Source organism: Ailuropoda melanoleuca, chromosome 13, assembly GCF_002007445.2.
Source record: "Ailuropoda melanoleuca isolate Jingjing chromosome 13, ASM200744v2, whole genome shotgun sequence".
Taxonomy (NCBI): domain Eukaryota; kingdom Metazoa; phylum Chordata; class Mammalia; order Carnivora; family Ursidae; genus Ailuropoda; species Ailuropoda melanoleuca.
Genome location: NC_048230.1, coordinates 799,389 through 822,939, shown reverse-complemented (window position 1 = coordinate 822,939; position 23,551 = coordinate 799,389). Strand labels below are relative to the sequence as shown.

At 51.2% G+C, this 23,551-nt stretch overlaps 1 protein-coding gene across 6 annotated transcripts in view; it reads left to right on the top strand.

Annotated features, from left to right (window-relative positions):
- RAP1GAP2 (RAP1 GTPase activating protein 2) overlaps positions 1–23,551 on the top strand; it is a 177,507-nt gene that overhangs the window by 138,170 nt on the left and 15,786 nt on the right. For 3 of the 6 annotated variants that reach the window (XM_034640330.1, XM_034640334.1, XM_034640332.1), the window contains 8 exons: positions 932–1,015; positions 6,622–6,722; positions 8,612–8,741; positions 11,255–11,410; positions 16,280–16,351; positions 16,838–17,017; positions 18,282–18,416; positions 20,896–20,976. In XM_034640330.1, coding sequence (XP_034496221.1) covers positions 932–1,015; positions 6,622–6,722; positions 8,612–8,741; positions 11,255–11,410; positions 16,280–16,351; positions 16,838–17,017; positions 18,282–18,416; positions 20,896–20,976 — 939 coding nt within the window. The remainder of the gene's footprint in view (positions 1–931; positions 1,016–6,621; positions 6,723–8,611; positions 8,742–11,254; positions 11,411–16,279; positions 16,352–16,837; positions 17,018–18,281; positions 18,417–20,895; positions 20,977–23,551) is intronic. The other 3 variants (XM_034640333.1, XM_011223399.3, XM_034640331.1) reach the window with 2 other exon arrangements.

The following is a 23,551-nucleotide window of genomic DNA, read 5'->3' as shown; positions in this document are numbered from 1 at the left end:
TGCCCATTTCCTTGGGCAGCTGAAAGCCTCACTTGGGTCTCGTATTCCAACCAACCAGTCCTGCCTTGTTTGTTCTTCTGTGTAGCACATGGTCAGATCCCTCCTTTTTACTGAAGACACCGTCCCAATAACAGCCGCGTCTCCTCTTTCCGAACATGCTGGTTCAGCTCTGATGTTTCTGGAGGGTGACATCGATGTTGAGGATGATGATGGCGATAGCTGCTCTGTGCTCAGCACTTTATGTGCCTGGTCTTCCTGAATCTTCACAACCACTCATCTCCATTTACGGTTGAGAAAACTGAGGCCCAGAGAAGTAAAGTGGCTCACTCGAAGCTGTCCAGGCAAAAGCAGTGGATTCAAGATACAGAGTTTAGTGTTTCTGAGCCCTGGACACCAACACTGAGGCACAATAGAAAACTAAAGGGAACCAGTGGTTAGGGTTCTCCCCCACCTTTGCATTTTGTATGTCCCTCCTTAGAGGCCTCTCACTTTATGGATAAAGGGGGATTGAAGTCTGGTCATGAGCAGTGCCTTGCTCAAAATCATACGGCAGAGGTAACTAGAGGCAGCGTCCTCCGCGCTGACCAGTTTCAGGGTCCTTCACTTTTTACACCACAGGTAAAACACTGGGTGATTCCGCTCCCTGAGTCCTGCTGGACCTCCGTTCCTTGAGTCCTGCCCAGGCCTTCGCTGGCACATCTGGATGGGAATGTAATGGGGTTGCAGAGCTGTGGCCGCCACGGGGGCGCTGGGGTCTGAGAACTGGCCAAGACCTCTGGCTTCAGCCTTTGCCTCCCTGCATCTGCGTGGATGTCTCACAGCAGGGGGCGTATTCTTCTTCACCAGCATGGGCGCTTTCCCTCCCGTTTGCTTACTCACTTGTCTCTAAGTTAATGAACAGTCTGATTTCTTTCTCTCTACATTTTTCCAGGCCTCCCAGATGATTGTGTCCTATGATGAGCACGATGTCAACAACACATTCAAGTTTGGGGTCATTTATCAAAAAGCCAGGCAGGTAAGCATCACGAATCCATACCGGTCACGGTACCCTGGGGTTTCTCTCTGGGGACTCCCTCTTCGCCTCCGCCACGCACAGGAGCCCTGTGCAAGGTTCTTACACATGCTGAACACAACAGTCGCATTTCAGAGTGAATGAGGCTGGAGGTGACAGTATCTTCACGGTGGGCTACTGCTCACTAGAAGGCCCGCACATCCTTTAAACAACAATGTCGGGGGGGGGGGCGCCTGGGTGGTGCAGCGGTTAAGCGTCTGCCTTCGGCTCAGGGCGTGATCCCAGCGTTCTGGGATCGAGCCCCGCATCAGGCTCCTCCACTGGGAGCCTGCTTCTTCCTCTCCCACTCCCCCTGCTTGTGTTCCCTCTCTCGCTGGCTGTCTCTATCTCTGTCAAATAAATAAATAAAATCTTTAAAAAAAAATAAAAATAAACAACAATGTCGGTTTCCACACAGCATCTTCTGACTCCTCCTGCTACCTCAGCTTGTACCGCGCTATGGGCTGCTGTCACAGAAGAGTCAGACTGGGTCGAGGGAAGGAATTAGCATGAGCTGCTTTCTCCTCGCAGCCCTTCTCCCTGCTAGGAATTAGCTTGTTCTCCCCGAACTTCCTTAGATTGCTGGAACATCGCGTGCATCTCTTCCTAGCTCTGCGTTCCACCATGTCCTGCTGGTTGCTTGAAATTGGCCATGGCGGAAGTATTTACACCATGGAAATGTGCAGACCAGGGCTTCTGTTTTCCCTCTTTGGAAAGCTGGTTGTGAAAATTTACCGGTACACTACTGCTCGCCTTCCTCTGTCTCTTGTAGCACTTCTATGCTGCTTTGCGGTTAGTTGGTCAGAATAGTGTTTCTCAAAGTGTGCTCCGTGAGACGCTAGTCGGTGGGTACTCTGTGAACAATTGACTCGTGGGGGTGGGGGCGGTTGTGTGGGACATTTTAAAGGCTCTGAGAGGCCCCAAGGTAAAGAGCTCACATAACTTTGTTGAACTCAGTGTTTCCCATACTTATTTGACCACAAACTTCCCATCTTGCCTACCATGGACACGTATTAACATCCTGAGAAGTGGTCTGCTGGACACACCCATGTTTCCTCACCTAGAAGGTTCCACACCAGTTTCATCTTGGTATCATCCAAGAGCCTAGTGGGGTGATTTTATGGAAATACACTCAATAACTTTTTGTTGTGTAAATTAACGAATAAAAGTTTTGATGGTCTTATAGTAGGTTGGTTGATAGTATCTTTCAATATTATCTGGTTTTTTGTTTTTTTTTTTTTTTTTTGCGTGATGGTGTGTTTCTTGGCTAGCTGATAGCTGACTTCCTTGTCTGAAGATATTAGACCACACGAGACATGTGTTTGCTTAAAAACATTCTAATTAAGTGAAGAGTTTAGGAGCTGAGAGGCCAACACAGATGAATCTTATAATTGAAGGGAGATTATTCAGGTAGCTGCTCTAATTATTTTTACATATTGCATATTTATTTTGTACAGCTCTGCTAACATAACCCCCCTAATTAAAGTTTTTGCTTGTGAAATTTACCATAGTGGATCTCATAAGGTGATTACAATCCACTGTTCCAGCAATATTATAATTACTGAACATTAACCATCCACCTCTGAGAGGAGTCTGTGTGTTGTTCATTTACCTGATGCTGCTGAACCACGGTGGAGGTGCATAGGGAGATCAAAGTCTTTTTTAAAAAACTTTTTAAAAAGTTATTGTTTTGCAAACTTATATCCGTGGGGCAGTTAATACGAACATTTGTTACATGAAAGTTCTATGCTGTTCTTAGGATATAAAAAGTCCCATCTAATTCTCCTGTTTGTCAGGCACAGTGGTGACTGAGACCCCCTCCCTGAGTTGCATGGTCAAACTCATGGCCGGTGTAAAAATAAAGACAATGCTAGTACCAGGCTGTGTGTAAATCCTGGAGAAAGCTGCACGCTGCAGTGAAGAATTCGGACTGCTTCCCCAGGAGATGTCTGTCACTGGAAGCAGCTGTTCTCCCACACTCTGGGCTCATGGCCTGGGGTAAACAGCATGCTGGGTCAGAGTTGGGATGCCTTTGTGGCATTGTACAGATACATCAGGGATCAGCACACTTTCCGTGAACGGCGGGGAGTTAATACTTTAGATTTCATGAGCTGTACTGTCTCTGTTGCAACTACCCAACCCTGCCTTTGTGGTGCAAAAGCAGCTGTAGACAAAACTAAATGAACTGTCCTGGCTGTGTTCTAATAAAACTTTATTTATAAAGCAGCAGGCTGGGTGTGGCCCTTAGGCCATAGTTTGCTGACCACTGCTAGAGGGCTGTGTTTCCCAAACTTCAGACATTCACAGATGAATCCAAGATCATATTTTCTACCATTTGCCTCCGTTACACTTTTTATCACACCTATACTATTAACTACCTAACGTTTTCCTTAAAAAGTTCTTTTTTGGGGCGCCTGGGTGGCTCAGTTGTTAAGCGTCTGCCTTCGGCCCAGGGCGTGATCCCGGCGTTCTCGGATCAAGTCCCGCATCAGGCTCCTCCGCCGGGAGCCTGCTTCTTCCCCTCCCACTCCCCCTGCTTGTGTTCCCTCTCTCACTGGCTGTCTCTCTCCCTGTCAAATAAATAAATAAATAATCTTAAAAAAAAAAAAAAGTTCTTTTTCCACCTTAAGTCCATTGTTTAAAGGAAATTTTATATCACTACTCTAATTAGAAAATCAGTATCCCTTGCATGAAATAAAGGTAATTCTAAAAACAAATACTATAAAAATGAGTAAAGTTATTGAAATCTGGCCAGATTCTGTTGCCTGTTGAAGGCAATAAAGCAGGTGTTAAGGAGATATTAAAGAGTCACCTATTAGAGACTTTCTCCTTGAACTGGACACTGGACTTTCCTGTGTCATCTGCAGCTGTTAATTGCCGTCTGTGGATGTTTGCAGAGCCATCGGCTGTTTGCCGATCCTGCCACAGTGGGCAGAGCCTGCTTATCAGGCAGGGCCACACCCTGTTTGAAGCCTGTCACAAGTGCAGAGCCTACTACTGTTTTGAGCTTTGCTTTCCACCTTTTTTTAGTTATTAAACTTTTAATTTCTGGATATTTGTAGATTGGCATGCATTTATAGGAAATAATACAGAGAGCTCTGGTGTACCCTTTGTCCACTTTCCTCCAAAGGTAATGTCTTGTAAAACTGCAGTGCAAAATTACAGCCAGGATATTGACACTGATATAATCCTCAGATCTTATTCAGACTTCCCCGGTTTTGCACGTGATCATTGGGTGTGTGTGTGTTGTGTTTGTGTGCATTTTGTTATATATAGTTTTATTATATGTGTAGGCTTCATAGTCAAGATACAGAAGTCCACCCACACAAGGATCCCTTGTGTGCCCCTTTCATAAACATGCCCACCTCCCTCTTGCCTCCATCATCCCTTCCCTCCTCCAGTCCCTGAGCCCTGGTGACCACTAATGTTTTCTCCACTTTCTAAAAGTCTGTCATTTCAAAAATGATACATAAATGGAATCATACACTATATAACTTTTGCATATTGGCTCTTTTTCCCATTCAGGGAGATTCATCCACGTTCTTAAGTGTATCAGTAGGGCTCATTTCTTTTTCATGGCCGTGTAGTATTCCATGGTATACATATACTATGGTCTGTTTAACTAGTCACCCTTGGAGGGATAGCTGGGTGGTTTCCAGTTTGGGGCTATTATGAATAAAGCTGCTATGAATATGTATATAGGTTTTGGGGTGAACATAAGTTTTCTTGTCTCTGGGGTAAATGCCGAGGAGCATATGTGGGTTTATTACATGTTGAGTTTTGTAAGAAGCTGCTGAACTGTTTTCTAGAGTGGTTGTTCCGTTTTGCATTCCTACCAGCAATGTATGCGTGATCCATTTCTTCTACATCCTCACCAGCATTTGGTATTGTTACTATTTTTTAATTTTAGCTATTCTGATAGATGTGTAGTGATGTCTCATTATGGTTTCAGTTTGTATTTCTCTAATGGCGGCTAATGGTGTGGAGCATCTTTTCACGTGCTTATTTGCCATCTGTATATATCTCTTTGGGTGAAATGACTGCTCATGTCTTTTAACCATTTCTTTTTCTTTCTTTATAAGATTTTATTTTTAAGTAATCTCTACACTGAACGTGGGGCTTGAACTCACAACCCTGACGTTAAGAGTTGCACGCTCCACCTACTCAGCCAGCCAGGTGCCCCTCTTCTGACCATTTTCTAATTGGATTTTTTTTTTTTACTGTTCAAAAACTTTTATAACAGCTTTATTGAGGTGTAACTCACATTTAATATGATTCACAATGATTTGCGAATTAGATCTCAAAAAAGTGTATGATTCAGTGGTTTGGAGTATATTCCCAGAGTTGTGAAACCATCACCACTATCTAACTCCAGAAAATTTTCATCAACCCCCAAGAAAACCCCATACCTCTTAGCAGTCACTCCATCACCATTCTCCAGCTCCCGTCATCACAAGTCTACTCTCTGTAGGGATTTGGGTGTTCTGGATACTTTATGTAAGTGCAATAATCATAATATGTGGTCTTTTATGTCTGATTTCATTTGCTTAACATGTTTTCAAGGTTCATCTATATTGTACTATGAGTCAGTCCTGCATTCCTTTGATGGCAGAATTATATATTGTATGGACATACCACATTTCGTTTATCCATTTGTCATTTGATAGACATTATGGTTGTTTCCACTTTTAGGCTGTTATGAATAATGCTGCTTTTAACATTCATGTGCAAGTTTTTGTGTGGACTTACATTTTCATTTTTCTTGGATATATTCTTAGGAGTAGAATTGCTGGGCCATATGGTAGCTCTATGCTTAGCCTTTTGAAGAACTGCCAGACTGTTTTCCAAAGAGACAGCACCGTTTTACATTCCCACCAGCAGTGTATGAGCCTTCTGACTTTTCTGTATCCTCACCATCAGTTCTTTTTTTTTTTCAAAGATGTATTTTTTTTTTTTTTTGAGAGAGAGAGAGAGCAAGCTGGGGGAGGGGGAGGGAGAAAAATCCTCAAGCAGGCTCCCCCCTGAGCTTGGAGCCTGACACGGGGCTTGATCCCAGGACCATAACCTGAGTTGAAATCAGGAGTCCTCCACTCAACTGACTGAGCCACCCAGGTGCCCCCTCACCATCAGTTCTTGTCTTTCTTTTTGATTATAAACACCGAGGGGGTGTGAAGTGATATCTCATTATAACTTTGATTACTACTGAGTTTTGAGAGTTCTTCATGTATTCTAGATACTAGTCCTTTGTCAGAGTCCAACTATTAATTTTTCATTTATGGAATGGTTTTTGGTATCAAATCTAAGAACTCTTTGCTACGGCCTTGCCTTTTGTACTGACCAGCAGCCTTTGTTGAGATAGCAAGTTGTCATTCACCAGCCCCGAAGTTCCGGCTCTGCTGAGTGAGCTTCTGTTTGTCCTTCCTCCAGTCAAGCAGAGTCAGTGGTTGGCAAATGTGTTGGGGGGTGGGGAGAAAGGAAGGAAAGGACCAGGTAGCTGGACAGCCACGTTCCTTCCCTTGGTATCAAGAAGGATTTTCTGACTCTTACCCCTGATTCTGTTTCTCTTTCAGACCCTGGAGGAGGAACTGTTTGGGAACAATGAGGAGAGCCCAGCTTTCAAGGAATTCTTGGACCTTTTGGGTGACACGATCACACTGCAGGATTTCAAAGGGTGAGTTTCAGCCAAGGGATGGCTCTGGCCCTACTGATGAAAGCCTAGAGTAAGGGACAGGGGCAACAGCTGAGTCTCAGGGGTATGTGAGAGGTAAAAGCACACACAAGAAACATGGGGATCATTTTCTAGCAAGTGGTCAACATTCACCTGCATTCCTAAGGAGACGGGTGACGTGGGGGACAATCCAGAATGGCACATTATCTGAATGGCGCTGATATTGGCCTTGGGATGCATGATGAAACTGCTCAGACCAAGAGTGAAATGAATCTACCGTCTCTGTCACTCACCTGCCAGGCCTTCAGGAAAGAGGGCCCTGTGCAGTTTTGGGGGAAGTGGACCATTTCAGATAATACACAAAAAGAATGGATAATGAAGAGCTGGTGGAAATATAGTAATGCAGTAGTCTCTGGTTCTCTAAGTGGAGAGAAAGGATATTGGGACTGTTGCTTAGAGAACTCTGGCCCTCGATTTCCCTTGACAAAGGCAACATTTGAGCAGGGCCTTCAGGCCTGGCCAGCCTGTTCCGTGCTTCGTGGCTGGCACACAGCTGAGCTCCAAGCATCCCCCGCCTCAGCAGCCGAATTGACAGAATCCCCTATCATGTGCGAACGTGCCCAGCTCTGGGCCTGGCGTGTAGTAGGTGTTCAGTAATTACTTCCTTCCTCCACTCCCTTCTCTTCTCCCCTTCTTCCCCTCTCTTCCTCTGTCTTCCTCCCCCTCCAAGGTCATCCCTGCCATCTGGAGTCAATCACACATGGGTCAAAGTCCCACCTCCACCACTTCCTGGCTCTGTGTCTTTGAACAAGCGACTTAACCCCCGAAAGCCTCAGTTTCCTCATCTGTAAAAGGGAGGTGAAGGTAGTGCCGAGGCCACCAGGTTGTTAAGGGGTTCAGGTGGGTCTTGCACTTGAGGCAGCTAAGCCGCACGTGGAGTCAGCATGGGGAGTCCTTAGGGTCTTGTTCATGCCACCTTCCATCCACTCGGAGTTGCCATCGTTGTAAGATACATCCTGACTTCCGAGATGTTAAACTATGAGAAAAGCTGTGCCTTAGAATAGATAAAATAGAGGCCATTAAAACCAGGAGGAACCCAGAGATCATGGACTTCTAGCCCTGTATCATGTAGAGGAAGGAAACTGAGGCCGATTAAGACAGATTTAGTGATGTGCCCGAGGTCATGTGCTGACGTCGTGACAGAAGTGCGGCAGCACCTGGGGCGCCTGACTCCTGGCCTGGAGAGCTTCCGCCATGCCGGGCTGAGCACATTTCCTGGCCTGTGTTACAGTGCTTGTGGGGACTGACAACCAGGGTCTGCCTTATTTCATTTTCTTCAAGGAACCTGCATCCTCCTCCCCTTGCTGAAGAATGTGACCCATGGCCGGGAGCCACATGTCTATAGAGGAAGAGGGGTGGCTCCTGGAAGCCCACCCAGTGTCTTAGTGCTTTTCTTCCCTGCCTCTGAGGGGCTAACCGGAGAGGGGCTCCTTGGACGCCGCTAAGTTGGGTGCTGCTGTGGCTGGGTCTGCACATGAGGGACTGGCTCGGTGGAAATCCAGCATCGGTCACCTCTTCAGGCTGACTCTCGATGCTCCCCACAGGATGGCTGCTTGCCCTTGATGGCCCCAGCCGTGGGGGCCACTGGCACCAGGGATGGCATTTGTACTGGGATTGCGGATGGGTGATCTCCTTTCCCATTGACCGCGTGGATGTTCTGCCTTTGTCTTTTAAATAACAGAGCTACGGGGGAACTCCGGAGCACAGACCCACCTGCACTGTGCACATCGTTCTCTCTGTGTCTTCTCATTCCTTCTCCTGCCCCCGTGTCCTCATAGCCGACTTCTCCTCACACTCTCTCCCTCCCTGCTCGTGCCCTGTTTCACTGACAGTTTCCGAGGAGGCCTGGATGTGACCCATGGACAGACGGGGGTGGAATCCGTGTACACGATATTCCGGGACAGGGAGATCATGTTTCACGTCTCCACAAAGCTGCCGTTTACCGAAGGAGACGCCCAGCAGGTAACCTGGTTCGGGACGGCATTGGGAGCATGGGGCGTGTGAGGTGCAAGCCTGCTTCTGGTCTTGGGTACTTGAGGGGCTGGGGCCCCCTCCCCATTTTCATAATCCAGAGGCCAGTCTGTTCCACTGCGCTGTCTCACCCAGGCTGCACGTCAGCACCTTGTGTGGGAGGCAGGACAGGGCTCCTGGTGGTTCCGCTCCGACCGGTGGGGACCCTGCAGCTCAGCGCGGTTAAAAGCCTGTGTCCCAGTTGATCAGGGGCAGAGCTGAGAGCAGAGTCCAAGTGCCCTGCTCATGGAGGGTGGTGGTGGGGAGGACACGATGGCGTCTGCAAGTAGCAGCTTGATGCCAGCTCTGCCACTCGGGGTTATGTGACTCCGGGCAAGCTGGTTAACCTTGTGGCCTCGTGTTCTTCAGCTGTACCACCTAAGTCAGAGGCTCGTTGTGGGCATCATAGAAGGTTCTTAAGGTAGGGCTCAGTACGGTGCCTGGTTTGTGGCAGGCGTCCTTCCTGCCCCAGTGATGGGTGGCAGGACCCCCCCCCCACCGACGGTGGTCATTGCCTGAGACACCCCCCCATCTCTCAGCCTTTCTAGTCTCATGGCCTCATCTCTCGCCGCACCTGTTCTTGGGCAGGAGTTCAGCCTTCACCTCAACCAGGGAACCTGGATGAGACCTCTGCGTCCAGCATTTTCCTGCCCTCTCTCTCATTTAATGCTTCTGAGAGTGGCGTGTACCCAGGGCGGCCCGGCTCTTTTCTCGGTGAGCCCTGAAACCAGCAGCTGAGGCCTGGCTGCTGCACCATCTGCCCCCTCCCACTCTTTGTGCCTTTTCAGTCTCTGGGAAACTCAGAAAGGAAGGTAGGCTCTTCCCCACACTCTGACCCATTCCTCTTTGAGCAGGGAACTGAGGAGAGAACACAGATGTAATACTGTAAACATAGTGCCTGGCTTCTTAGGGAAAAAGGAAATTGGCAAATGAGACTGTGATTTGGCTCTAAAATAACCACTGAGTGTTCCAGAAATGAATGGGAGCAGGATTCCTTTTGAATCCGAAGTAGGTTTTCTCTCCACGTTTCACCTTTGTCTCTGTTCCCTCATGGCCTCCTCGCCTCCTACCCCAGCCTGGGGCTCTCTTTCAGTCTCCCCCATATTCAGTGGGAAGTACACAGAGCGTGGTTCTCTGCAAGGACTGAATAAATACTAATTTTCTGCTCCCAAGAAATGGGAGGAGGTGGGTGGGATAAGTGAGACAGTTTGTGTAAAAGTGCCCAGCATGGGGCTTGGTCTATAGCAGTGATCCGTAAATAAGACTCAATGTGAAACGTAGGGCCTGCATGCCTTAGGTGCTTAATCAAGGAACAAACTCGTAGGTAAGCACCTAGCCAGGACTCCATGGCCCCAGTATTTGAAGACATGCATGTGAACAGTACAGCATGGTTCCTGACCACAGTAGTAGGTGCTCGGTGATTGAGAGCACCTGTGAAAATACCTGGCCCAGTTTGAGACACTGAGTCAGGCTTGGATTTCTCTCCCGTGACCTCTGCCAAGCCAGGTTGCCTTCTTTTTTTTCTTTTCTTTTCTTTTCTTTTCTTTTCTTTTCTTTTCTTTTCTTTTCTTTCTTTTCTTTTCTTTTTTCTTTCTTTTCTTTTCTTTCCTTCTTTCCTTCTTTTCTTTTCTTTCCTTCTTTCCTTCCTTTCTCTCTTTCTTTTTTTTTTTTTTTATAAGATTTTATTTATTTATTTGACAGAGAGAGAGAGACAGCCAGCGAGAGAGGGAACACAAGCAGGGGGAGTGGGAGAGGGAGAAGCAGGCTCCCAGTGGAGCAGGGAGCCCAGTGCGGGGCTCGATCCCAGAACGCTGGGGTCACGCCCTGAGCTGAAGGCAGATGCTTAATGACTGAGCCACCCAGGCGCCCCTGGGTTGCCCTCTTTCTCTAAGTGTGGCTCTCCTTCCCTCTGGTGTGGAATGACCTGCCCACTCATCCCTGCTCATCCACATTTCCATCAAGCACTGCTCCCCCCCCAGTCTCCTCTTCCAGGAAGCCTTCTCAGGTTAGCAGCAGGCCTCTGATTTTGCCCTCCTCTCTGCCCCCAGAGTGCCAGACGCTTTGTGTGTGGCAGCTGCTGTAGCACGTGCTGGCTGGTGCCTTTGTTACTGTTCTCAGTGTGAGAACACTTGTGTCTCTTCCAGATCCATTACAGGCTTTACCAGGGCAAAACCCATTCCTCACCTTTTAACTCTTCTTCCTGAGTCCTGCGTCAGGGCTCTGCATGTTGCACAGGTCAGTAACGTGCCCGTGAGCCTCTACCAAACGTCTTAAGCGTCTTCCCCAGTTTTTCTTTTTGGTGGCTTCTGAAGATTGGGGGGGGGAGGAGCTCCCCTGGAGAGCTCTGTCTCAGAGTTTCAGCGTTTCTGTATAAAGATAGAATAATGAGGAATTTCCTATATAGATCTAGTCTGTTTTCAGGATGTTTCTAGCTGGCTTGTAACAATGGACCACTTTTTGTTTAGCTCCAGAGAAAGAGACATATTGGGAATGACATTGTGGCCATCATCTTCCAAGAAGAAAACACACCGTTTGTCCCAGATATGATTGCCTCCAACTTCTTACACGCCTACGTCGTTGTACAGGCCGAGAACCCAGGCACGGAGACCCCATCCTACAAGGTGAGGAGAATGGCTCATTGGAGGAGTTGGGGGGTCTAAGCACTTCACCACACCTTTGGGATTTAGTAGTGTCAAGGACCACTAGTTCTCCACAGCTCCTCAGGCCATTTTCCAGAATGATACTCCTAGCACTGCTGTGATCGATTTTCTAGAAACCCCAGGTTTCTGGGATATGGGGGCTGGACTCTTGGTGGAAGGCACCTTCTGAATGCTGCCTCTGGGTTCAACAGCATCTTACTCAGGGGTTGAAAAGCCCCTGGTGCCTCTGTTTGGAATCTGGTGATGCCATTGGCTGGACTAAGGCAGAGCCAGAGAAGAGGAAAAAAAGAGAAGGTTGGGGGTGGGGGAACTGTCAGGAAAATGAGAGGAAGAAGGGTGCTAACAAACAAAGGGAAAGAAAGTAAACGGGGAAATGTTTATGGTGAGAATGGTGGAGAGCAGGGGGCCTGGTAGACCCTGGACACGGGGTGGGTCCTTCTGGTTTAGCTGTTCTAGAAGAAATGATCGATCTTAATTTGAAGACTCCCAGGGAGGTGGGGTTGCAAGCCCCTGAGTTCTAAGCCTCCAGATCAGTAAGTGGTTTTCCAGAATGGCTTAGTGTCCTCCCTACTGCAGGTAAGCCCCAGCAGCCCTCATCTTGCCCGTTCCTGGTGGCTGTCCCATGAACTCTGCCCTTCTCTTCTCCATGAGAAGCAGTTCTGACCTCTTGGACAACAGTTTCTCTCTGTCTCAGTGGTGTTGGGGGTGTGGGATCCAAGGGAGATAGACTAAGGCAGGGTCTTTAATGTGGATGTTAGTCTTTGAACCCCTTGTGGATATATGCAACGTGTTGTTTATGCACAAAATGTTGAGTTTATGTGCTGCTTTACGTTTTAGGGGGAGGGAGACCAAAGCTCAAATTCTCACAGGGCTCCCTGGTACTCACAGTGTTAGGAACCACTGTTCTAACAGGGAAATGAGTGTTTCATTGCTAAGGGGAAATTGGGAGACCTGAAAATGTAATAACTGTGTCGTAACTTGGGCCAGTGCTGTTCCAGGGGCTCACGAATCCCGAGGGCTTCAAGGCCATCTTCGTGAAGTATCAACTTTGCTTGAAGATTTTTGGAAAAGAAAATGATGTCGTGTAATTGTTACATCAGTAGAAACCCACATATTTTAAGTGCATAATTCACATCCACTTGAAAACTAATTATGAGACTACAAATAAGACCCCAGACTCTCCTCCGAGGAAGGCAGATTCTTTCATATCCCCGTGTTCATGTTCCTACTCCTCCGTCACTGAACACTTTCAGCCGAAAAGTCTGCAAAGCTATGGTTTGGGCATTTCCTTGAGGGATCACCATCCTAGACCAGAATGGGCATTCACTTCAAACAGCTGCTTGATTTGTTGATGGAAGCAAGTATATTCAGTCGGTGCCTCCTGTGTGCCTAGCTAAGGGTGGGGCATGTGGATGCGACATACAGAACCGGCCCCCAGGAGGGAGAGAGGGCCACTGAGGTGGAGTTCACTCAAACAGCCAGCTGGCTCTTTTCACAGCCGGTAGAGGCAGAGAGCCCCTGAGGAGGGTCCTGGAGGTAAAGCTGTGTGGTGGGAGGGCTCCCAGCCCCTGCCAGGCAGTCGTGTGCGAATGTGTGGCTTGTCTGCTGGGCCTCTGCTGGCGGAGTGGGGCCGTTCGTGGATGCGTAGTATTTGTTTTTAGCTCCCGTTAGGAAATGGAACGCAGCTAACTGGCTTCTTCACTTTCCCAAGAGCTTAGTAGAGTGGGAAAATACAGCAATCCAAAACCAGCATCACCTCACCTCCAGCTTTGATGCTGGAAGTCCTTACCAGGTCTTCCCAGCCACAGCCCATGGTCCAGGGAAAAGCACTGACCTCAGAGAGGGTGGCGATTGCAGAGAAGCAGGACCCACAGGAAGAACTGAACTGTCCCAGGCTGCAGGACCGTGTGGTCCACCTGCTGGGCAAACATCTGGGCTGGAGAGGCAAGACCTATGAGTGGGGGGCCGGGGGTGCAGAGCGCAGGGAGGGAGGCCAGCCTTCCAAGGGATTCCCCAAAGCTCTGTCCATTCACACTCCCAGCAGCACCCCAGGTGATGAAAAGACTGGGGAGGACTGCGTCAGATTCCTCAGAGAGTCCAGGGTGGAATGGGACCTTCGCTGACCTCTGCAGACTTAGGGGCTATGGCAAAGGAGGCTGAGATATCCCCAGGGAGCCATCTTCTGAGGAGGCTAAACAGGAAAGAAGAGGAAAGGAAGGGAAGGACATGGGTAGGAATGTGCAGGAAGGGCCCCCAGACCGAGAGGCTCAGGAGCGGGGGGTTCTGGTCCTGGCCCTGCCTCTGACTGCTGTGTGACCTTGGGTCAGTTCCTTCCCTCTCCAGACCTCAGCTTCCATTTGTGTGAAATGAGGAAGTTGAACTACAGTCTCTGAGTTCCTTCCAGCCCTGCCATACTGCAGGAAGGGAAGTGGGAAGTGGGGCCGGGGTGGGGGTGCTGAGGAAGGGAGGCGTGTGCGCACGTGCGCGTGTGCGTGTGTGTGTGTGTGTGTGTGTGTGTTTGAGAGAGAGAGAGGGATTAGGAAGTGGCTTAGGGGAACTTTGAAGTATTTCAGGTATCCTTTATTAGGTGCAGGTCAGCAGGGAAAGTAAAAACAAACCAAAAGTGCCAGGTAGCAGGTTACCCCTCCCTGGGTACTTGCTCTGTACCAGGCACCATGCTGGGCCCTTGGGAGCACAGTCTTCCTGAATCTTCCCAAGCCCCTGGTCAGGCAGGGTCTCTCGTTAGCCCTATTTTGCAAGAAGGAAATTGAGGCTGAGAGCTTAAGTTACTTAAGGCCCGAGGCCACAGAGCCCGGAAGTGGTGGAGCCGGAGTCCCCGTCCTGGCCTGCCTGTGTCTGTATCCCTGCGCTGTCGGAGCAGGTGGGGACTGGGCCCCCAGACTCAGGGATACATAAAAGGACACATTGCATTATTTCTCAGACATGAATTTTGTTCCTGGGGAGCTCCAGCTGAGACGTCACTCATACTCTCTCCTCTTGCCGTCTGAGGTCACCCTGGCCCTGACCCTGAAGGTCCTGCAGAGGGGTCCTGTCTGGGTACACCCCTTCCCCTCACTGCTGATCTGGTGCTTGAACACCCCGACACAGTTCTCGAAGGCTGCCAGGCTGCACTTGGCCCTGGCATCTCAGGTTTGGAGCCCTTGGAGGCTCCCCACCTACCTGGTGTATCCTTGTCCTCGGGCCCCAAGGCTCCTGCTCTCCAGCCCCTCTCCTCAGCCCTGCCCTGCCCCCTGCTGGGAGGCACGCACTGACTTTAGAAAACGGAACATGGAGCTGTGTTCGGGCAACTTCTGCTTTTGGCCCAGCAACCTACCTGTCCTCAACAGGAGGGAACAGCAAAGAGGCAGGCACTGTGTTGGAAAGGGGTCAGGAGAGGGAATGCTGTGGGGATAGAAGATGCGGGACTGTCACCAGGAAGGATCCTGTCCCCTGCTTTTCTGACCTCTGGCCTCCTCCCAGGTGCCTTCCCACCACCCCTGCCCAGATTCCTGTGTGTAGTGGGTGGTGGTGGGGGACTGTTTGGCAGCTGGAACCAGCCAGAAATCATGTCCGCTGAACACACATCATTTCCTAATTCCAGGCATGCAGACAGCCTTGAGCTTGGGGAGAGAAAGCCGTACTGACCAGCTCTCTCCCACTGTTTCCTTCCAGACCCTGGCAGGGCCTTCCCTTGGCCTGGCTCCGAGCTGCCTGCTCGCCCGGTCTGGCAGACTCTCTACATCTGCCCTACTTCACAGGCCAGGGAGGCTGGTGGCGCGCCAGGGCCAGGCTCACGTCAGTGGTCGTCTGGGAGAGGGAGAGGGCAGAGTCTCCAGAGAGGCCTGTGGCCTCGTGGGCCGAGAACAGGTGAAGCCAGGGCACCTCACACAGGGAGAGCAGCTGGACGTGTGGGGCCTGTCCTGAGCCTGGGAACCCCCCACGCAGAGCCCCTGGGTGCTCTCCCTCCCGTAGTTCATGCCCGCCCGGGCTGGCCAAAAGTGGGCACCACACACAGAGCCCAGGGCACCCTGTGCTGTGCACCTGGATGTCCCCCCATCCACAGTTCCCAGCGCAGGCCCCAGCGCGCTGTTCAGTCCTCACCTAGGCCGTCTGCCCCTGTGCGTGGGGCTGGGGCTCCTGAACACTAGTCCACCAACTGCCCAGAAGCTCCGAGGAGCTTGTAGCAGTTGCAGATTCCTGGCTCCACCCCAGAGCTCGTGACTCAGTAGGTTTGGGTGGAGCCCATGCCATCGGTATTTATTCTGTAAACACTTGAAGTGCTTCTGATGTATGGCCAGGTTCGGGAGTCAGCGTTGTGGGAAATGAATCCCACAGCAGGGTCAGGAGGTCTGGCTTTTCTGGGCATCTGTGTGGCTGATCGGCTGTGTGCTTGTGGGGAGATGGCTCCAGTCTCTGGGCATCTGTTTCCTCATCAGTAAAACAGGGTCAGCAGTTCTCATTTGCCTTCTCCATGGGATTACTACCCAGGCAGACAGGGTAACGAGATAGGGCCTCCTGGGCACTTGTGCTGCATAGAAGTCGGGTCTCAGGCGACTCCTCAGTCCTGTCCAGTCATCTTGCCAAACTTGCTGCCGGCCTCCAGGAATGCAGACGAGAGCATGCGGATGGCTTTGTGCAGTCTGGCCCCACTTCTAGCAACAGCCACTTGGCCCTGCTGCTGATGGCTCACAGGAGCGTTGTGCTCGAGTTCTGGGGAGGGGAGGAGATGTGCCATGAGCAGTGGGCGTCCCTGGGGCCAGGGCTCGGGGCGCATTATCATCCTCGGCTTGGATCTCTTTCCTCCTGGCCCACACCAAGACTCTGTTTCAGGTCTCAGTCACTGCACGGGAAGATGTGCCCGCCTTTGGCCCACCTCTGCCTAGCCCTCCTGTTTTCCAGAAGGTAAGAACTTCCCCTCTCCACTCTTCTCTTATCCAAGACTCCAGGTTTCAGTATCTGAGCGGCACTGCCTGGAGTGGGGCTGAATCGGCCAGAGGCACTTTTGGCAGGCTTGGGAGAATCTCCTCACTTGGGGTCTCTCTCACCTCTCCTCGTGTCACCAGTCTGGCCTAGTACAGCTCCTCTTATCAGGGCGTTTGACTCTGGGGTTGCCTTTCTGCAGAAGGGTTTTAATACTTATGCGTCAGTCGGAGAAGCCTCAGACAAGAATCGCCTCCAGTCATGGAAACGGTGTGGGGGATGTTGATTTCCCGGGACCAGGACAGCTGGTTTCTACCAGTTGGCATCTTAGCAGGTGGTCCTGGTCTGGGCTAGAAAATGACCACGTGTAAGGAGGGGACACTTTAGGGGCTTTCCCCAGAACCTCCATTCTGCGTACCTGTTGACTGTGGCTGAAAGGAGAGTCCCAGAGCCGCTTGTCTGTTCCAGGGCCCGGAGTTCAGGGAGTTTCTGCTCACCAAGCTCACCAACGCAGAGAATGCTTGCTGCAAGTCAGACAAGTTTGCGAAGCTGGAGGTGAGAGCGCTGTTTCTGGAAGTCTTCCTCCTGCCTTCCTGGCTGCTTGTTAGCCAGCCTCTCCTGGGGGTCTGTTCTTGGGGGCTGCTCAAGGTGAGGAGAACCGTCTTTGCCCATCCCTCTAAGCCTTCAGCCCTGTGTGGATATAGGAATTCCTTCTTGTGGAAACCCCACCCAAACTCTAGGTCTAGCCAATCATTCACCAGTCATTTATTGAGCACCTGCTATGTGCCAGGCTCTGTTCTGTTCCCTGTGATACAGGGATAAGTGAGGCACAGTTTCTGCCTTTCTGTGTTTGGGCTGGTGGGAAGGGGCCATTGCTTAAGAGACAGGTTATGGCACTCAGCCATGATGGGGGCCAGCACAGGGGCTGTGACTGCTTCTGCCCGTAAAGAACTGGGATGTGTTCAGAGAGGGCTTCTTGGAGGAGGTGGCCCTTGAGCTGCTGAATCTGGATATCTGACAAGCCTTTTTCCAGGAGGAAAGATTGGGGAGAGTTATTCCAGGCATGGGAAACAGCATAAGCAAAGGCCAGGCAGATCAGAGCATGACTTTTGAGGGGCCTGAGAGAAGGACTCAGGTGGGGGTAGAGACTCAGCTGGGGGTGTTGTTTGGGTCAGGTCAGGAAGGGCTTTGAACTCTGGAGGTGATGAGGGCCTAATGAAGTACTTAGGAGAGTGATGGCTTGCTTTGTATGTCAGACTACTCTGGCGGTGATGAGAAAGGCAGGGCACTAGGGAGGAGGGCAGCAAGGGTGGCAGGCTGGAAGCTCTTGCAGGAGTCCAGGACAGATGAGGACAGCTTGCTTACACCGGCCACAGGAAGGAATGGTTTGGGGTCAGGGTCGGGAAGAGTTTATGGACTCCTGTGTATAGCGTGGGGCAAAGTGGAATTGCGGGGTGGCTCTTGGGACTTTGGCCTGGGCTCTTCACCGATTTGGGGGCCTTTGGGAGATGAGGTCTGTGAGGATCTGCTCTGGAGGTGCCTGCAGGGCTGCTGTGGGCTGCTGCTGGTGTGTGTGAATGGGGCCCCTGGAGGTCGTAGGCGTGGCCCTGGCCCAGCGTCCGGATGGAGAAGAGCCGGGGACCTGGCTGTGGAGCTCGAGGCAGAGCTCTGAGCTGGGAGTCAGCAGGGTAGAGCCGTGGGATGGTCCAAGAAGAAGGAGCAGGGGAAGAGAGCAGAGGCCGGCTACAGAGCTGTAGCGGCCACTGCAGTATTTGTGAGCATGGAGCCCGGCCAGGCCGCAGGTCCACGCTGGCACTGGGGTGCTGGTGGCTAGGTGTCGGGAGCCCCCAGGGAGAGGGCACATCTCTGTCTTCTGTGCCAGCTCCATAATCCCCACCCTCTTTTCTTTCAGGACCGGACCAGGGCCGCCCTGCTGGACAACCTCCACGATGAGCTTCACACCCACACGCAGGCTATGCTGGGACTGGGCCCGGAAGAGGACAAGTTTGAGAATGGGGGCCATGGGGGATTCCTGGAGTCTTTCAAGGTAAGGGCACGAGAGTGGCTGGCATGGTGCATGGTGGGGGGCGATGGTGGAACGTATAAGGGAAGAAGTCCAAGGTCCATGGGGTCCTGACCCCAGAGCCCGAGTGCCAGCATCGCAGTGTTGGAAGTGTGAGCGGTCAGAGCAGCCAACAGTGTCTTGGCGTCTTCTACACCCTTCCTTGATGCCGATCATCTCCTCCTGGCCCAGGAGTCTGAGAAGCAGGGACAGGGAGAGAGTTGATGGCAGGAGAGGAGCCAGTACAAAGCAAGAACACTATTGCCTTCAAGGCCTCCTTCTGCGTCAGGACACAGCCTTCGGGGTCTTTAGTAGCCAGGGTGTGGTAGTGCAGTCAGTTTTTCCAACTGGCAGGGCACTGGAGGACCTGGCCAGGGCCAGGGGGATGGAGGTACAGGCAATTAACTCCCTGTGGACTTTGCAAAAGGAAGAACTTTCTAACCATAACGAGCTGCAAAAGGAGGCCGTGAGCGCCCTGTTCCTGGGAGTATTCAAGTAGACCTTGGACAGCCCTGAGCTGGCGTGAGGTACGGGAACTGTATTGTCACGTGCTTCCTGAGTGCTCTGTGGTCCACGCAGCGCTGATGCCCAGCATCCAGCTTGACCCTGGCTGTTCCCCCGTGCAGTCAGCATGGCAGATCTCGTCATTCCCACTCGCACACGAGGGGATAGGCGAGGGAGGCGGCAGGACGACTCAAAACCTTACACCTACTTAGAGGTAGAGAAATGAGCTCGTTTTCTGGTCTTAGGTTAGCGTTCTGCCGGACTGCCCATTGCAGAATGATTGGTGAAGGGACAGCATGTGTGGGGCCAAGGCTAGTCCTGCCTGTGTTAGAATCCCAGCTCAGCGTGATCCAGGCTGTGGGCTTTAACGTCTCTGAGCTACGGTGTTCTCCTCAACAACACGGGGACGATAAATCAGACCTCTGGAGTTCCCGGAGGCGTTCACCGAAGGGATACCTGGTGCCTGGGAAAGTGCACGTTGCCTGGAATACAGTAGGTGCTCAGTGAGAGTGTTGTTGGGTCGGGTGGACGCTTGACATGCACCGTCCCACGTAAGGCCTCATGGCGCCCTCTGTGCCCTGTGAGAAAGGCTGCTCTGATGGGGATCAGAATTTATTCCCAATTTTATGAGTTATGCCTGTCATCTTACATGTGAGGAAATGAAGGCTCAGAGAGACAAAGTAATTTGAATCTGTGTGTGTGGATTGCAGAGCCTCTGTTCCCCATGATCCTGCCGGCTCCGTTAAGATTCCACCTGCTCTGGCCCTGCCTGGACAAGCCTGGGGTCTGTCCCTGGCTGCCCGGCTGGCCCGCAGAGAGCAGGGGACGGCTCTGCTGGCCCTCGTTGGGGCAGCTGCTGAGATGCCTCAAGGGGGTGGGGATAGGAGGGTAGGAGCTGAGCTGCTTGTCCAGGCTGGTGGGTCATTCCTGGGTCATCTGTTTCAGGCCTCATGGACAGCGGCAGCCAGGGCGAAATAGGAGAAAGTAGAGATCAAGAGGAAAGGGGCGTGAGGGAGAGGAGGGGCAGGGGAGGAAAGAGGGCGGCAGGTGGGCTAGCCCAGTGACCTGGGGGGTGAGGTGGGGGTGAGGCCCAGTAAACAGGAGCACCTGTGTAGGCCACACTCCTGCCCCCATAGCAAGCATATCACAATGCTCCCACATGGCACAGTAACTGTAATTGATCTATGGCTTCAGCTGCAGGGGACTAGCTCACATAACGCAATAGTTTGCAGATTTTAAAGAAGTGTGTGTGACTTTCAGTTTTGCAAGTTCCTTTCTGTATTTGGAAGTTCACCATTGTCTTTTTCATGTTTCAAGTGTCTTTGTAACCTGGAAAAGCTTGTGCGCTGTGGATGCTGCCCACGGTGCATGGAGAAGACGGCCCAGCAGTTACACTCACGCTGTGGGTCTTAAAGGAAGGGTGCCTGAAGCCTTTTGTCCGGTGCCCCTGCCTCTGGAGGAGAAACTGCAGATCTGCCTGGACTCTAGTGGCTCTGACTGAGGGATTTCTAAGAGAGGAGAGGCTTCAAGATTTATCGTTACTCGTCTTTGATCCAATAGTCCAGGGCCTTTTCCTTTTCAGCCCTTAATCCTTCCACCTGTGGGCTGAAGACAGATCTGCTTGTGCCTTCTGCTTCCACGCCTGTCCCTGAGGTAGTGCTTGTGGGGTGAGGGAAGGGCTGGCATGGGCGGTCACGCAGAGTAAGCCTTCAGAGCTCCGGTCATTAGGATGAGCTTCCCCGAGTTGGGAACATGGGCTCTTTTGCCTTGTCCCTTCCACCATTACCGTCTCATCTCCCAGGCTGTGGCGGCCAAAACTGGGGGCAAGCCAGGCGTGGCAGCACGGAGCCCAGTGGCCCTGGGGGTTTCCGATGCCCGGGCTCTGCCTGTGGCCAGGCCTACAGTCTGATTTAGCTCAGGAAACCATCTCTCATTTTGGTAATTCTTCCTGCGTTCCCAGGGTGCTGCTGTGGTGTCAGAATTATTGGCATTCCTCATGGAGTTCCTCACCCGCACCTCCGTGGGATCCCTCTTGAAAGAAGTGCGTGAAATGATTCCAGAAAGAAAAGTGTTGTGTTCTTTCTCCTTTTGGTCAAAGATCTCATCTCATGTGGAAACAATGGAGAATTCCCAGGCTAAAAGCAATCTCAACCATACATCCCCTGGCCTCTTGGGATGATTCTCCCCTCTCCCAGGAAGCAGGCCCTTCGCTGTCCTAGATTGTGCTGCCTGGATAGTTCTCCCTTCTTACCTCAATTCCACTGGCTGTAATTTAAGCTTTTCTTCCATGAGAAATGGAACAGTTGGTTTATGGATGTCCAAACCTGCTTCTCAAACTGAGTGCTTAGAGATAGTCTCAGGAATCTGCCAGTTCTACCAACACTTAAAAATTTTGCATTTGCACTTAGATGATAAATCTAAAAATATACATATTTCCAATTATAGAGACTAAACTTTTGCAGTGAAACTCAATTAAAAGATATTTCTGTGGAATAAGTAGGTATCTTGCAGATGCCGTCCATGGGACCACTGTTGTGGGGGGGTGTCTGTGGATGTATTCTTGGTCTTGCAGGAATATTTTTCTTTATAAAAGAGCTGAGCATTATTCACCTTTGAAAAGTATTGATCTCTAGACCATTGTTCTCAAATGCCATTCTCCACCAGTGCCAGCTGTTGATGAAATTTTTATTGGTCTGTAATGAAAAGAAAAAGTAATGCTCCTTGATGTAGCTATGTGATCTGTAGACAAAGCACGTGTGAGCCACATTCTGAGAAACAGGGAGCTAGCCCAACCCTCCATTAACATCATCATGCAGAAGGGGGAATGGAGGACCAGGGAGGAAAACGCCCAGTGGCAGAATGGGGACCATGGCAAGCAGAGACCACTGCAGGTGCATTTCTCCCAGAACTTTGGGGGGTGGTGGCAGTCAATGCGCTGGCGTGCTCTGACCCCCAGCGGCAGGAGAGGAGCACAGGATGCAGTGTCCCTGGCAAAGTACCTGCGAGCAGGGGCAGCCTGGGTAGCTCACAGATTGGAGCTCTGGTCTGTGGAGATATGGACGGATATTTCCCTCTCCTGTCCACCTCCATCCTTTATTTGCCCTGCAGGGGGGTACAGAAGACCCTGTTCCAGCCCTCGGGGTCCCTCCTGATTAGGACTGATGTCAGGAGGCAAGCGGCTGGCATCTTCCTCCCCAAGCACCCCTCCCTCTGTTGCTTGCCTGGTACAGATAGGCACCCCCCCCCGCCCCCCAGTGCTCATGTCTGTGCTTTGTGTCCCTTAAGTTTGTGGAATTGAAACAACTCCCAAAACCCATTTGGAAGCATAAGGAAGCACAAACCCATAAGGAAGCAAGGCTTGTAGTTGGCCCAGAAGGGACTTGCTCCCTGCGTAACACTAACTGGTAGCTCAAACCCCTGCTGACATGAAGTGACATAAGCTGATAAAGAGAAGGTGACACCATCTCTTTTTTCTTGCCCCTTCTCCTCCAAAGGAGAGCCTGTACAAAGGTAAGCCCTGGGGTGAGCTGAGGGCTGGGAACCGTCAGGGCTGAGGAGGGACACTGGAACCAGAGGTGGTTAGCCGAGAGGACAGCGGACTCAGGACAGTTGGGTGAAATATGGAGTAGACTGGCCTGAGACTCCAGGGTCTGGAACCGGTCATACTTCAGCTCGGTTCACGGAAGACCTTCCCCGAGGTCAGGCGCTCCAGCACAGGAACAGGCAGTTTTGCACACAGGGAGCAGCCCGTCCCTGGGAAGATGCAGGCAGAGAGGAGCCTGTCCTTTCTCTTCTTCACCCTTTCCCTGACTCTTCTGCCCAGCTTGAGAAGGCTAGTGTTTCCAGCTCAACGTCAGATTGAAATGTAAAATACTTTAGACCATATCCCTGGGTGATTTTGTCCCAGTCAGGGTTTATGTCAAGGTTCTGAGGCAACCATGGCATCTTTCAGCTCCATCCCTCAGAGTGGGGGAGGAGAGCGGGCCCCCGGAGAGTGGATTTTACACCAGCTGTTTGGCCCACACGGTCCCCTGGCATCCTCATGCAGCACCACCGCCACGTTGTATAGACAATGAGGCCGTGTGCCAGAGAGGTTCGTACATGGTGTTGGGAAGACCAGGATTCAGCCCCCTTTCTGTTAGCTTCAAGCAGCAGATGGCCACCCTGCACATCCCTGGAATTCCCTGCCAGCCCATTGTCTCCTCAGACTTCTCTTGCTGACTCAGACAGCAGCACCAAGGGCATGTGAGGAGAAAATATCCTCCCTGACATCAGCTTCGGAGACTTTTTTTGAGGAGAGGTTGGGAGCCCTTGATTTGTAATCATCCTTACTCCATCAACCTGTTTAATTCTGTGTTCAATCTGGACCCCTTTTTGGGATATCAGGGACCCTTCCGTCTGGAGCCCAGGGGCCTGGGTTTGGGTCCTAGCCCCACCTCCGACCTGCAGTGTGACCTTGGGTGATCATTTGTTTGCCTTTTGGGATCTTTCTATCAGTGCCTGTCCTGGCTGCATCTCAGAGTGTAGGGATCCGGTGTGTTCACATCTATGAAGCTCAGTAGACCAGAGCTTGTCACACCGCATCAAGTCTTTCTTGGAAAGACCGTGAGGAATGC